At 37.0% G+C, this 16,187-nt stretch overlaps 1 protein-coding gene across 1 annotated transcript in view; it reads right to left on the bottom strand.

Moving 5' to 3' along the window:
* Nucleotides 1-1,584: 1,584 nt before the first annotated feature.
* LOC140137816 (calcium-binding mitochondrial carrier protein SCaMC-2-like) overlaps nt 1,585-16,187 on the bottom strand; it is a 42,220-nt gene continuing 27,617 nt past the window's right edge. Inside the window, exons 4-8 of the mRNA XM_072159600.1 lie at nt 10,007-10,165; nt 9,381-9,533; nt 7,469-7,744; nt 5,883-6,030; nt 1,585-4,830 (exon numbers count right to left, since the gene is read on the bottom strand). Of these exons, the coding sequence (XP_072015701.1) occupies nt 4,664-4,830; nt 5,883-6,030; nt 7,469-7,744; nt 9,381-9,533; nt 10,007-10,165 (903 nt within the window). The 3' untranslated portion in view covers nt 1,585-4,663. The remainder of the gene's footprint in view (nt 4,831-5,882; nt 6,031-7,468; nt 7,745-9,380; nt 9,534-10,006; nt 10,166-16,187) is intronic.

The raw sequence follows: 16,187 nt of genomic DNA, 5'->3' as shown, positions 1-16,187 counted from the left end.
ATTTCCCTGGAATGAGATTCCTGGATTACATTACACCCGTTTCCCAAGCCTGGAGAGAACATCCAACTCACAATTAGGTCATTTCAACACACAATGGTTAAGGTAGCTATTACCTAAATAGGACTGTTACAGGGCATGTGTCTGATCACCCAGGTTTGCAGCAGGTTGATACCCTGAAGACATGATAAGCCTAGTTCTTTTTCTGAGATTGATCTGTTTTATTGTTGAAAAGTCATGGTCCAAATGATAACCTCATCCCCACTTCCCCATCAAAATGGGGAAATGCATTTGTTACTCGCACAGTGTACTAAAGACATTCAAATGTACATTTTTGTCAGTAGCATCATCAAGTGATTCATAACTAGCATGAAACGCTATACCATATATATTCTCTAATAAACGCCCCTCCCCCATTTTCCAAATAAAATGTTACAAAAATGCTGACATTTTCATGCTATTCCTATAACAACAATCCACACGATTGGTAATTGCCGAAAGTGCATCGTGAATTCGAACCTGGAAACAAAACAGAAGTCATTGCTCCTAAGTTCATATCATTTTGAGCTTACCTAACAATTTTTTCAGTATTTTTTCCAATAAACACTCCCTTTTAAAAACGCCTCCAGAGTGTTTATTAGAGAATATACAGTAGGGAGTTTGGGTCAAGGTCATTCATTTGATAAATTGGATCATCTTCCTCTAAAATAAAAATTGGATCATACTCCTTAAAATTCTTCCTTTTCACATATTATTCATATAGGAAGTTAATGTATTTGAAATACCACTAATTTTTCTCTAAACTTATAGACTCTAAATTAGTTAACCCCTACCAGCCCAGTTAACCCCTATACCCAGATATAAGACATAACTTTGACTAGTCTAAGAGAAGACTTAAGATGCAGTGATATATTTCAAAAACATATTGTCAATGAATAAGGAGATTCAATTTCTCTCATTATATATATTTGTAATCTTTGTTCACTTATCAATATTGCTATGTTATATACTGTACATACAATTTGCGCGATTTTGACCATTGCTACATGTATAACCATGATGTTGATGAAGGCAATAGATACAAAATAAATTATACATATCTTTTGGCTACTGCAAAAGTGGAAATTTTCTTGCGATTAATTTTTCACACTTTGGCCATTTTAACTGACAAATGGTTTATTATACTGCTTTATTTTCTCACTATCATGAAGGCAAGATACACCAAAGCACCACTGTGAATATAACAAGTAACAAATGTGTGCAATTCTGGGAAACATAGCACATGCAAACCCACAAAGATTTGTAACTGAAGCCTAACATAATTTCTCTTGTTCCTTTGACTTGACATGTTATACACTATTGTGCATGTTTTTCTCAAGCAGGGGGTATTTTGTGATTTTAGCACCCTCTTGTTAGGGTATTGTTCAATAGATCCATGAAAAAAAGCTTATTTCCAAAATGTCATTTGATTCGGACATTGGAATTTGCGAGTTGCACATAATTACATGTAATACAGAGCCCCATAAGCTACTATGGTGTATTTTTGGGTTGTTGAAAGTCTGAAAGTACAATTTGTATGATATCTTGTAGTATTAGGTTTTCCTGGTGGTATAAAAATATCAACTTTTTTGAAGTTGGGGGATGAGGCTTTGTAAGGTGACTGAAAGTTACATAAAACTTAAAAGGGTAAATCAGGGAACACATTAATCTCCTGGCAGAAGCTACAGTACCTCTGAAAATACTTGCATACTTGTGTGTGGCATTTATACAGTTTATAACCAAGATTCAAAGGTGCACTTCGCCACTTGTTCTAGTCTGACTGTGTAGAAAAATGTAGAGGATCGGGGAATAGGCTACAGGGTATTACCCCCTATTTATTTTTTTCTATAAATCTGGAATACTTGCTCCCATAGAAATAATACAGCAAAACATGTATTCCTTTACTTATTCAAATCAAACTCTGTATTGGATTATTGCAGTTGAAATCCATACACCCCCATGGAAGACATGACAATCATCTTCCACACAAGAGGTGTCACCTATTCATATAACCCCATTTGAAATTTGTGCTCAGTGTGTGTTAGATTAAGGTCATGTCTTCCACAGCGGGTGTATGGAAATCTTTTAAATCGGTTGAGTGAACTGTATAGGCCTTTCATTTTTATCAGTTATTGGTTTCAGCAGCATACTATGCAAGGTTTTGCATAAGGAAACCAATCACCAAATCCATATAGACACCACTCTTGGTGCCAATCTAATCTAGTCACCCCAAAGGAGGCATAATTTGATAATTGAGATACCATCATCACCAACAACTTGAACATCAAGTTGCACAGTAACCATGAATGCTATTGCAGAAATCTTTACATAGTATAATACTTGGTTGCAAACTTATAAGCTTCTACACTGCCAATTGCTCTATATATATTATTGCTTTTTGCTCCCACATTTTGCTTTAATCTCAATTTAACCCCAACTCCCCTCCAATCCAACAGAACATGATCCTAAATACACACAAAATCACTGCCCGAGCAGGGTTAATACTCGTGGCTGGCTAGCACCGGGCTTGTACTCCGCAACCGAGGGGTTGGTGGTTCAAAACCACACTGGTGAAAACAATTTTTCTCTTCATCTTCCTTCCTTCTTTCCTTCCACTTATTATACCACATCACATTTAATAACAACATTGTTCTACGGTGAACAAAACTTGTTGGTTTTTAGGTATCTGGTAGTAATTGTACAATTCGAGCTCCTATCAGTTTGGTTATATTGCGTAGCTGTTAAGTAACTAGAGGAGCACCCAGTGGGCTATAACTTCATGTGTTTTTTCAATCAGGAATGCAAACTTTTCACAACATGAAGTGTCATAATTCTTTTAATCTTTATCAGGCAAATAACAGCTGGCAAAAAAATCTTCAATAACACAGTCCCACTCCTGAGATTAACAGAGAAGTGGCTTTTTCATGAACAATGATGGCAGACCAACTGGTACATTGTAAATTCTGCACATTTTTACAGTTGATAATTTTGGTTAATTTTGACAAATCGAGGGTTCAGAGCCAGAAAGCCTCAACTCACAATCACCTGCTCCCACAAAATGAGCATAAAGTCACCAGGGCAATATAGAAGATACAGTCCATTAATCATGACAAAATTCAATAGAAAACAATAGACATTTTGGAGGAAATATTGATTTTTGAAGGGGCCAAAGCAAGGAGCCAACTTTGTGCTCATTTTGTGAGAGCTGGTCATAGTGGGTTACAGATTTCTGGTTCTGAACCCTCCAAATAGATGACTGAAAGCCATTGTTACTTTTGTTAATACTTAATACATACACTTTGGTGACACTATGTGTATACACACACAAACACCTGCAATGACTGTTAGCATTCAGGTTTGCAGGTGTGTGGATGGATGTGAAAAAAACATTAGATATTGTATAGGCAACCGACACAGCTCAAACCCAATACTTTTGAGCAAGAAAGTTATCCATAAAAAGGGCTGGTTCTATAGCAAAAATTTCATTTGAATCAACACCTCTGCTAAAAGCTGTATGCAATTCACCTGTGATTGTTTTGCCAAATACAAAGTGAACGTGCAACTTGGACACTTAATTAAAATGTTAACCAATCACAAGTGAGTTGGCATCGTTGGATTCACTTCCCCGTTACGTACATGCGATCTTTTATTCACAGAGTCCCGGCAGTTGTGTTCATTCAAATGAAATTTCAACTATAAGAGACTTTTTGGTTGTACTCTTGAAACACATGCAGTCACTGAAGACAATTACCCCAACTAAATTACAATAAACATACATTTCAAAATTTGAATGGATATTTTGTAAAGACATTTCTGTACCTAAAATAAATAACATACATACATACATGTAATGGCTTAAAATTTTAAAGCAGCATATTAATAAATAATATTATGAATCCACAATGCCTAATAAATAGTGGTACACAACCATAGATTTTGGTTGATATGCAACTAGTATTAGCATATGCTTCTTTAAAAGCAAGACATTTTACACACAAGATGCATGCACCTATTTCAGTTTCTTCGTCCATTCAATGCTCACACAGCAGCATTGGTGTTGAATCTAATAAAATGAGGTAGAACCAAAGAGTTTGCATGTCGATCATGGAGGGCAAATAGTGTAACTCAGGATTATTTAACCATGTGCCCATTAAACTTGAAGTGCCTGCTTGTTAAGCATTGCGTGAGTAATGCATTGTGCCGCTAACACTACTCGTGCAAACCTTTGTAACACTGAAGTTTAAAGACGCAAATTGTTCAATTTTGCAGACAAAAACTGGAGGTACACTCTCTGCCCTCACTGAGTGACAAGGCAATGTGGCAGATTTACCATAGCGTTACACATGGTAACTTTGAGTAGGTACTCTTTGGGTTTAATCTCTTTGATCTTATGCCATCTGGAGCACTGGTCTAGTAATCCAAAACATGAGGTAGGCATCTCAAATATAGCATAGATCCAGACCCGTAAAGCTAACATTCGGTCCAGTTCCATGTCGCTACTGCATAATACTACTGGCAAATTGGAGAGAGACAGAATATGTCTTAATAAGACACAAATATATTCATAAATGAAAGAACATGCATCTGGACACAACTCCATCTGGCAGTGAGTTTAGAATGTCGCCCACTATGATGCACCAAGTGTCCTCTTTACATTTTCGTAGACAACATAACCGATGCTGACTGCTGGTATGACTTTCATAAAGTTTGGTGTAATACCCCTATATAAGCCTCTGATCCCCTCGTTCTTGTAGATTGCACGGAAAAGAGTTACCATACTGTCCTTTTTGGTTGCTGGAATTCAAATAAAGAAAATATCAAATAATGGATTAATGTTCAAAATCTGCAGGTGTGGAGGAGAGGGGGGCATTCACATCATTACCATAATTTGTTGAGTATCACTTTTGCTGCAATGGGCAATTTATCAAATCAAACAGGGAGCTTTACAGTGGCCAGTCAGTTCTTTCCAGTATCACTGATTTTTGACCTCAATTAGTTTGTGCTGGTAATTATATTTTGCTGCCCACCAGATCCAGAGTCTTTGCCAGAAATCAGAAACCACCCGTCCAATCTATACCAAAATTTGACCCTCAAATATAAAACAACTTGTCTATACCCATGGAAGGGTCACTGGGTTCAAATATGTCCTGATTTGGCCTTTACATGTCACTTTGAATTAGTCCCAAGTTCATATACCCTTAAAATCATCTGTTTTAGAGCTATCACATCTGTAAAATCCATTAAATCTACCCATCTAAAATTAGATTAGCCCGTCTTAAAGACGGGCAGACGTATGGCTGGCTAAGACCTTGCTGCCCATTCATTTGATAGGAGTGAGCAGCATGATTGCCATTCAATCCATACTCATCCTCCCACTTTTCTCTCTCTTGCATATATTTATAGACCTTTTCAAATCAGCTGCTGAAATGTTCGGAAAAGCAGGTCACATGCACCAGGTGCAGCGTAATGAATGGCATCCAAGCATCATTACCCTCGCGTAATTTTGAAACTCGCTCGCCAGTGATGTGCATTATGCAAAGCGTAACTAGTATAAGTGCTGCACATAACAGCTGCCTGATGACCCAGAATATTATTATACTGGGACATCATAAACATACAGCAGTTGTCTTCTGAAAACTTTTTGAAAACATCTATAGACCACTTCCTATTGCCCTTCTTATTTAATACTTTGTATTATTAGAAGTTCCTGTATTCATTATTTCAGCTTTCCACTTATCTAATATTCTGGAACTATCCCACACACTTGAAATAATAATACTACTAAAAGTAATACTGATGACATGCAAATTAACACCTGACCTTTTGACCTTTCCAATATTACTCACTTTGCGCTTGTAATCTTGTTCTGACTAAAGCCAATGGATAACTTGCTAATTGACCACATGTACTGGACACTGTTCCACACCCTAGTAGCACTAATGTTGGTGGCATTAGTTCACCTTGATGTCTCTTGATCCAATAGTTCTTCACAGTCTGGAAAACAAAATCACATTATTATATTAACCCGCTTAGAACTATTGCCTTTTTTACTTCATATTTGATTGGTTACTTAGAGGATATATTCATCGTAATGACCAATTAAAATACAGCCTTCTAAATATATTTAAGCTCAATCCTCTTCAGCCTTATTACCATTCTTACAATGTTGCTGATTGGCTCAATAAATCAAAGTAGTATTCTTGTAACCAATCAGCAAGTACATATAGTATTCCACCATCATTGCAGCCAATACAAAAATCAAAATATTTTAACACCACTATTATTATTTTTTGAAAATTGTTATCAGCAATGTACTGTTGCTGGTTGACTGATTAATGATACTCAATTCAGGATTCAGAATCAGGATGCTGACAATATCCTTCTCTCTTTTAACAAGACCATGCTTCTAGCACAAATCAAGTAATTTGGAAAATTCATCACCCATGTCACAACATAGGGTGGGTTAATTTGTGCTTGTGTTATACTCTATCCCTGCTCAAAGTAAACACCTACAGAACTTGGGATGTAGCCCTGTAGAAATTAACTATTCCTTCAAGAATATCAGAATATATACTTCGTACAAAAAAAGGTTCTAGCGCTGCATGCGGTAAAAGACCGTAACAATTTTCGATGTTGCCCCATGTGCTCTCTACTGCTCTCCTTAAATCTGATATAGGAGAGTGATCTTTAGCTCTCCTTAGTTGATTATTCTCTCCTTACATTCTATTGTAAATACTCTAAACAGCTCTCATTGAAGGCTTCAGAAGAGCTATTTAATGCTCTCTTGCAAATTCCAAAAGACAGTCCCTGATGTACCTCTTGTAAAAAAACTAACTACCCCCTTCATGCATTATGGGGAGGAGGAAAGTTTCCCAGTGCATGGCCTAGATTTCGATGAGAATCGCAGAATCGATTCTCGTAATGATTCTTGTAAGATTTGGTTGCGAGAATCAATTTCTCTCATTGGATCATTACAGTAAGTGCAGTGACTATGATGGATTTTGATTCTCGCAAACCGAGACGAAATCTAGGCCCTGCAGTGGCTCAAAATCCTGGAACAAAATTCATAATTGACCAAAAGTTGTAATGTGCATCTTTTTTTGGCCTTGTTTTAAGGCCATGATTATCCTCATTTTGGCCCATGTTAGTATTAAAACATTCCCTTCTTGCATTGTAGTATACAAGGTTCCTGCACCTGGAAGCCTTTAAAATTCAAGGATTTTTCAAGGACTTTCAAGGTCCAAAAGCAAGATTTTCAAGGCCTTGCCACAACACAAAAATCATGATGCGGAATGTATTAACAACAGTGACAGCTCCTCTCCACTCCCCAAATTTTGTCAAATTTATACTTTAGGTAAAATTCCAATTTTCAAGGACTTTCATGGACCTTGTGCAAATTTTCAAGAACCATGGGAACCCTGAGTATACTTACTTCATACACCATAAGATCTATCCCTGCATATGGTAAAACACCTATACAATTTGGGATGTAACCCTTGTAGAAACAAAGTATGCCTTCATTTTTGAAGATTTGCACCGCACAGTCTACAATGCCTTTGTACTGTCCAGTTTTGCGGATCGCTAGTCTTGTCTTAAGGACTTCCATAGGGTATATTGTACTTTGTGATATGACTCCTGCTGCAGCACCGGCCATAAAACGTTCATAGGCTCTTACTTCACAACCTTCTGTGTGAAGTAACTTTTTTATCTGTGGAGTAATAAGAACAATCATAAACAACATAAATCTGGTAAAACAGTTGCAGGTTGATTAGTCTGAAAGGACATCAGTTGGAAAACCCAATAATGTAATAGTCGTTATAAACTAATAGTCGTTATAACCTAACCTAACCTCTCACCTGCAACCTAACCCATAATCTTAACCGTAAACCTAACCAGTATTGTAAACATAACCGTAATCCCTAACTCTTATCCTAACATTGACCCTAACCTAACCCTAACTCTAATCCTAACCCTAACCTTAATTCTAACCCCAACTCTGAACTTTAACCCTTCTCAGACTAATGACCCACCAGATAAATAGGCTGGGGTTTGGAGAGTTTTGTTTGTGGATGGGGGTTAGTTTTGTGTTTGTAATATTTAGTAGTAGAAAGTTTATTTGTTGGTTTACCTTCCAGTTAATCTGTTTACGAATGGTATACTAGCCTCTGAAATTTGGGGAGGGGGGTCCAGTCTCTTTACTACATGGGCAGTTCCCATCCCCCATGCAGGAGCACCAATTCTGGGTTAGTATGTGTATGTCTTCCATAGATACATAACTATTCTAGGCACCGGATTTTTGCGCGATTTAAAACAGTAAAATGCGCTGGCCACTTTTCAAAATGCGCCAAAAAATAGGTCAAAATGCGCTAAAATGCGTGATCCCCTGTTATCAATGCAAAACACGAAAAAACATCGGTAAAACGATGGCATGTCAATCAATTACGACCGACTTCCGGTTCATTTCCGGGTTCATTTCCAGTTTCTGGAAAAAAAAAAAATAAAGATGGCGACCATCACAAATCGTCGATCCAAATGTCGAAAGCAAGGGTAAATTTCCCCACATTATGCTTGGTTTAATGATCGTTATTTGTATTTTGATGTACATAAGTGAAGTTAGAACCAATATTGCGTGAATTTTCTTGTAAATGCTGCCGATTTGGGGCATAAAATCGTAAGTTTTAACTTTAAGCTTATCGATGGGTCAAAATCGTGAACATTCTCGATGGAACCCAAAATGCGCTTTGGACACCCAAATGCGCGAAAATGTGCGCTTTTGCGCGAACCGCGCAAAACTCCAGTGCCTAAACTATTCTTATCCTGTCATTGGCAAAGAATGTGACAAACTTCTCCAGTGCAATCTTAACAGCATTATTGCCACTGCGTCGTAAATGAGTTTCCATTTATCTCCCATGAATGATGCTAGCTGTTTGTGAGTGTCTGTCTGTGTGTCTTTCTATCCGTCTATCTACTCTTGATGCCCAAGCTGCAGGGCTCGAATTAGGAATTTTGAGGGGCAGCCATTTCAAGGCCATCAACAAATCATTTGCAAAGGCACCAATGCCATTTAGTGCTGAAGGATGCTTTGAAATTTGAAGCAGTGCTAAGGCATCAATGCCAAGTCTAAGGGCACCGGAGGCCATGGTCTCGGTGGCCTTCGGTTAATTCGAGCCCTGTCAAGCTGTACTTACAAAGAGCTTGATGGCAATATCTTCTAATTCAATAGCTCCAGTGCATTTTATGCCCCAAAATAATTACTTTGTATGGTGGTTATACATGTAGTCATGCCATTTGTCTGTCAGTTTGGGTGTATGTCTGTCTGCCCTAGATGCACAGGTTCTACTTACTCTTTCATAAGCAAAGAATTTGATAGCTGTTTCAGGTGCAATCTTCAGTACATTGATGCCATTGCCACGCCAGAATGACTTCAAACCGCCCTCACGGTACATGTGTTGAAAACCTGAAACAACACCTAAGTTTTGTTTCTTGGAACCTATAACCTGAAAAATACACAAAAATACTTTCTTACACATCTTACTTAGATTGATGCACAGTGACAGAAGCTAAAGTATTTGCAATGACTGATGGGCTTGAGTACACCTGCCAAACTGTATTTAAATGCTTGTTTGCATTCTGCTTGCAATGGCTTGTGTCATAACATGCACAATAGCCCTACATGTGTGAGACTTTGTAATGCTCAAGCTTTAAAATAAAGTAACATGGGGGGTTACCGCAGAGTTCCACTGGTCTGAATAGTTGAGACATGGAGCATAACTTGTTTGCTATCAACCATTAAGTGATATTTGTGGCATTTATTCTGTAAAGCTCCCGGAGCATAACATGTTGAAGGAATATCAATTTTACATTTTGGGCCCTGACAATATGGTGGATTTACCATAGCATTACGCATTCGGCATTAAATCCAATTTCTTTGACACAAATCTGTAAACTTTATAATCATTTTTCTACTTACTTGGAATATAACTTTTAATCTATCTAATGGTGCAGTGACAGTCCTGGATACAGCTCCTGCAGCACCCCCAGATGCCAGAATACGCCACCACATACCCGTTTGTTTCTCTTCCTCCGTGAATTCATCTGGAACCATAACATCTTCACCAATGTCCAAGAACTATGGGGAATAAGAATACAATTTTTCAGATTATTACGCTAGTTAGGTAGGATCTCAAAAATACATCAGTCAGAAGCAAAGAGATTACACTCAAAGAGTAATGACTCCACAGTGCTTGTGTGTCCTCTGGAGGGCAAAATATTGTGTACATGTACCTGTCTATTTTGCCATGCACCTGATAAATTTCCGTACTTTCTTTTCATTTCAGCCCGTTTTGGACCTTTTTAGCCTAATTTTACACACTTTTCATGTTTTTCAAACATTTCAGGTTTTTTCATGTATGATCATTCTGTGCATTGTGCCGATAAAATGCCTTTTGCCGATAATGGCAAGCGGTACACTGTTTTGGATGCAATACGTGCCAAACCAATATAGTGGATTTATCATGTAGCTTTATTTTAGGGCAATTCTGAGTTGGTTCTCTGTGTGTCTAATCTCTCTGACCCAAACAGTCCTATAACACAGATGTTTTTGTATTCATAGAATAACATTTGAATGTGTTGGGTTCAAAAAACCCATACCCCACAATCACTTTTGAGCCATGACAGTCAACAAAATATTACTGAATTTTGTCATTGGAATGAAGCCACAATGGCTCATATTGAAATGGTATACATGTACTCAATGCAATACAACAAAATGCATCACTATGATGTTCATTCACTATGTTAGGAATACATTACATGTACATGAAGGGTAATGTTGGCAGGATTTTTTCACCATATCTTTCAATGATCATGTATCAAATTTTAAAGTCCTCAAATATTTTCTGGATCAAATAAGTAAAACCTTGAGAAAATGTAAGAATTTTCTAGTGTGTGTTTGTTGCCTGGCCATGTGTATATATGTGTCGAGTGGTGGGGGTGTGTGCGCTTCAGTAAACACCATCAAGATAAGACACATGAGAAAATACTGTGTGTGTAACTGTGAACACACATGAACCATGTCTGGTCTAGTACACGCTTGCTGGATAAATATCCGAAATAGCTTGAAACAATGTCCACAATTTGTTTTTGTCCACTGTTGGATTATAAAAAATGCTACACTGTAAGTGTGCATTTCTGCCAAGGGAGTGGTGTGTATGTGGGTGGGGTGGAGATAAGTGTGTAATATTTTATCATTGTATGATGTATGTTGAATGTGCATGCACATGTGGGCTGGTGGGTGGGGTGTATTTGTATGCACCTATATGTACATTTACATCAGTAAACTGCTATTTCAAAAATTATTCCTAGCTAAAACTACGGTAAAATTAGAAAAATATCACACTGCAGAACTGAAATTAGTCCTAGGAAATGTGCTAAAGTGCCTTATTGGTGTGGGTTTTTTTTGGGGGGGGGGTGCAAGCCAGGCCTAGATGCAAACCAGACCTTGAATTAAGCCATATTGCATCACAATTTGCACCCAAAATTTGTCTGTTGAACTTCATACTTCAAAAGTAGGGTGCGATTCGGCGACACAAGATAGAAAAGTTATTTTGAGGCCTGATGCAAACTAAATGAATAGATCATTGGTATATTATCACAAAAGCCTTTGCAAATTTGACCAACAATTTGTCATCATGCCAATGCGCACGCTCAATGCTATTGCGTATTCTCCCAACTACACCCACAACACTGCTACCCCTGCTTTGGAACATGCAAATTACACGTAGTACCACAATTTGCGAGAATGTGCACTTGCACGATGATGTATTCTTAGCTAATTTGGAAAGGCTTTCTGGATTACTATTGGTGTTTAAATATCCATGTCCTTGATGATGCAAGTGCTATATGGATGCAAGGGGTGCCAACGCCCCCAAAACAAGACATTTAAGAAACATTCTGAAAATGTTGTGTTTTCAACTTTCAATCATACATTTACAAAAAAGTTATTTGATGAGGTTTTGTGTTTGCAGAACTGAATAAGAAATAAAAACTACAAAATACTATTCATCACCAAGTAGCAGGGTGTGCTAATTAGGGGAAATGCTACTTAGGTATACAGTTCTTTTAGCTGGCAAACCCTATGAAGTTTTATGCAAGGTGCTAAGTGAGGTATATGTGTACAGTACAATGTATGTAGGGCCCAAGAGAATCCATGTTTTGTTCCCTCAAATTCCTCCCACTAATTTCGCGAAATTCTGCATTTTAAAAACCCCAACCTTTTCTGTGTTTTTCTGGACTGAAAAATGTCCAATTCCACACTCAAATGAACTTGTTAAATGCATCCAGTATACGAAGATGGTATGTCATACAATTCAAAGCTATTTTCGTAAAACAGGGCATTGAAACAGGTAAATAGATCACAGTAACCCGGGGGGGGGGGGCACTCACTAAAATGGGTTGACGGGGATGTGCGGCCACATTGACCCTCATTTGTCAACTCCCTCTCACCCAATGACCCCTTTTTTGTTTTACTGAATCCCTCTCACCCAATGACCCCCTTTTTGTTTTCCTGTCACCAAAAGACCCCATTTTAAAAAAAAATTGGGAAAATTTCTGATAATCTCTCACTGAATGGCCCAGTCTTTTCATTATTTTTATCAACTTTATATTTTGACCCAATATTTTTCCCAGTCTCACTGAATAACCCCCCTTTTTTGGTAAGATTTTCCCCAGTGTCACGGAAAGACCTCCTTTTTTGGGCCTTCTCACTGAAAGACCCTCCTTTTTCGGTGTCTAGGCTCTTACTGAAAGACGTAGTTTTGAACTGCTGTTCCGCACATCCCCATCACTTCCAAAGTCAAGTGCCCCCACCCCCGCCATAATAAGGGTTGGTCTGGGAGATGGTTGCTGTTTTATATCCCCTTTCTCATTTCTGTTGACTTCATTAATTAATGATATTACATAACAAAAAATGTAAATGTCAAGTCAAAATGTGATTTTCTTGATATGAAAAACCGTCAACTTCCGCGCATTAGTGATAATTCTGTGTTATAAGCCACAAATAACATGTCATTATCGCAAACACAGATTTTCCCGGGCCCTAGATACACAGTACATTGATGTCAAATTGTGTCTGTAATTGGAAAGCTATGAAATGCCATTCATGTCACAAATCACTACACACTCAATACCTGATGAGGAGCTGTTTCCGCTATTGTAGGATCAGCAATTAAAGATAACAAAGAAGCTATAAAACCTAAAAGCTAAGAACATTAAGTAAATAAAATAAACATTTCATAAGTACTTAGTAGTAAAATAAGTATACACATGCACAAGGGAACTTCCACACAATGTCACAGCACAAATAGTAACATATTCCAAGTACTACAAATACATGTATGATGTAAAACAAATACAACCATACAAACAATGCATTCCCAGCTAACACAAAACATTTTACAGTTTAAATGTCCACATTATCCAGTTATATAAAGGGTATGAAATGTTTTAAAAACATTCAGAAAACATTTTTGAGAACTTAATGCAAGAAGACATTCTAACAAAGTATTAAGTGTCAACTGACATAATATTTTGTAAAAATGTGTGCCAAAAATATTTTGCAATAATATATTGTTGTGCTTCTTCATATACAACGTTTAAAATTTTTTTCATGACCTTTATATCATGTTTTGGCTAAAACTCGGATATAACACTGACCTTTATACAATGTAACATTAAAAAAATATTGTGTTTGTTAGGTTACAGCCACAAAGGTAGGAAGGAATGTTCAAGATTATGCAATACAAGCCCCCCCAGAATGGCAGTGCTTTGTCACTGAAGGAACTACCCTGTATAATGAAAGCGCAACTAAATAATTAATAAATAAATAAATAAAGATCCACTGAGGAAAGCCTAAAATACATTGATCTAAACAAGCTGCATTATTTAGTCTAATAAGTCATTGAATTAATGTCAAAAGAAAATCATTCAATTATAGGCCTGTACACCATACTTTTTGTTTTGCATAATTACATGTGATGTGATCAAGCAAAACAAGGGTCACGTCATACATTCTGTAAAGACATTATGAATGCAGGTTGCACACTACCACAGCTCTGCCGGTATACAAAAGAAATACAATGCTTCTGTGCAAATTTCATCCATGGTGTTGTCTTTTTTAAAGACAGTTCTTGTTTTATGGTATATTAAAATCTATGACTGGCATAAGTCATGACTCATGAAGCTTGCTTGATCACATCACACAAGTTGCATCTGTGATTGATTTGTAAACATACAGGATGTTTACCCAGAGTATACACAAAACATATAATACTATTGATTATACCATTTATCAAAAATTAAAGATAATTAATTAGTTAATACGTTCATTGATACCAAGCACTATTTCAAACATGTATGTAGTGTGTATGCAAGCAGACTCTCTCACTCAAACTTTGCACTGGTCACTAGAACATGAGAGTAATAATTGATAACATATGGCATGATGAATGAATTGACAATTTTGCAATTTTTGCCAATTATGCCCGGCAATTATGTGGGGCCAAAACATTCAATTGATGTAATTATGCACTGCCATGATTATGTAATCAGTATTATTGCTAAAACTTTTAATAAAATGAGTTTGGTTTCATTGTTGCCTCTAAGTTCAAATTGGCCAAAACCTAGTCATAGCCATGTCATAAGCATTTAACGAGCAAAAATTTAAAGCTTATCATAAGTGTACCCATAAAATGCATTTGTATCATTTAGGTATACTCACACACGCAACTAATGGCTTGACATTCATGTGGTGTAGCCACATGCAGCTAATGACTTGACATTCATGTGGTATAGCCACTCCACTGATATCATATATAATTGACTGATAAGGTATGTCTTGCGTGGTGCATGTATTCTACAAATCATATACTGCTTGATTTATTGTTAATGGGTTATGTACCTTTTACAAAAGTGTTGTTGTTTCAGCCCTCTTTACGACATAACTCAAGAACCACAAGACCTACAAAAGTATATCTGTGATATTTGAATTCTTCTACACACTCGCTATGAAATGATCAATGCAATTTTTGCCAAAGCTCACTACAACCGCAAGATGCTGTGAACTACCAGCATACCATGATTATCATCACCGTATACCATGTTTACTAACCTCTTCCGTTTACTAACCTCTCCCGTTTACTCAACTAGCGGGGACCCGCGCTTTACAATAAATGCAGGAACAAACCCCTACAATGAATAAGCTAGACACTGCGTTTTCATGTCAAGAAAGGCAAATCTTATTTATTTATGCCCGTGCATAAGGATTTATGTGCACATCCTATTGGACACAGTCTCAAAGATGAAGCTTTCAGGATTTTTTCATACATTACTGATATTCCCGGCTGATATTTCAAAAAAGAAAATGGTTTACGAGCATTTCCTTGATTAGAAACCATTTTTAAGCAACTTTAGCCAATTTGACAGATATTTTGGTCCTTGATGGATCTGATGTCCCTGTAACTTCACTGTAGCAGCAATCATTAGAAGCTCATTAATAAAGGGAAATGAAATACTCTATTGATGATGATGATACAAGTAAAAGTATACTTAGTAGCTAGGCCTACATGTATACAGTCGCTTAATTTTCAATAGCATTTTTACCCTTTTGTCTGATTTCGCACAAGTTTTAAAAGCATGCATCCTCAACAATATAGGATGCGCACACATACTACTGGGCAACAAACAATGACAACTGCAGGGCGAATGTTTGTTATGATGTCACCTCCACTGAACTATAATCAAAACAGTTTATAACTCTGAATTGAACATGCATACTATAACAATGACAAAATCTAATTGGGGGGAAAACACACAAAAATCACATTTTTCTGATCCAAAAGACCATGGCATTAAATTTAATAAATATATTCAGAGTTGCATGCCATGTACATAAACCATATATACAATCCACATCAAACAAATAAAAACAGACACAGGTCTCATCAATATGAGTTAAGGCCTCATACACTTGACAATTTTAAATTTACACTGTGCCTCCCCTACACATGTTAAAGTGTCAATTCAATTACTGAACTATACTGGTGAGCTATGCATTTACTACATGTGTCAAGCTAGGGGCGCAAATTGAATATTTA

Source organism: Amphiura filiformis, chromosome 17, assembly GCF_039555335.1.
Source record: "Amphiura filiformis chromosome 17, Afil_fr2py, whole genome shotgun sequence".
In the NCBI taxonomy this organism is placed as follows: Eukaryota; Metazoa; Echinodermata; class Ophiuroidea; order Amphilepidida; family Amphiuridae; genus Amphiura; species Amphiura filiformis.
The sequence above is the reverse complement of the archived record's forward strand: the minus strand, read 5'-3'. Positions and strand labels throughout refer to the sequence as shown.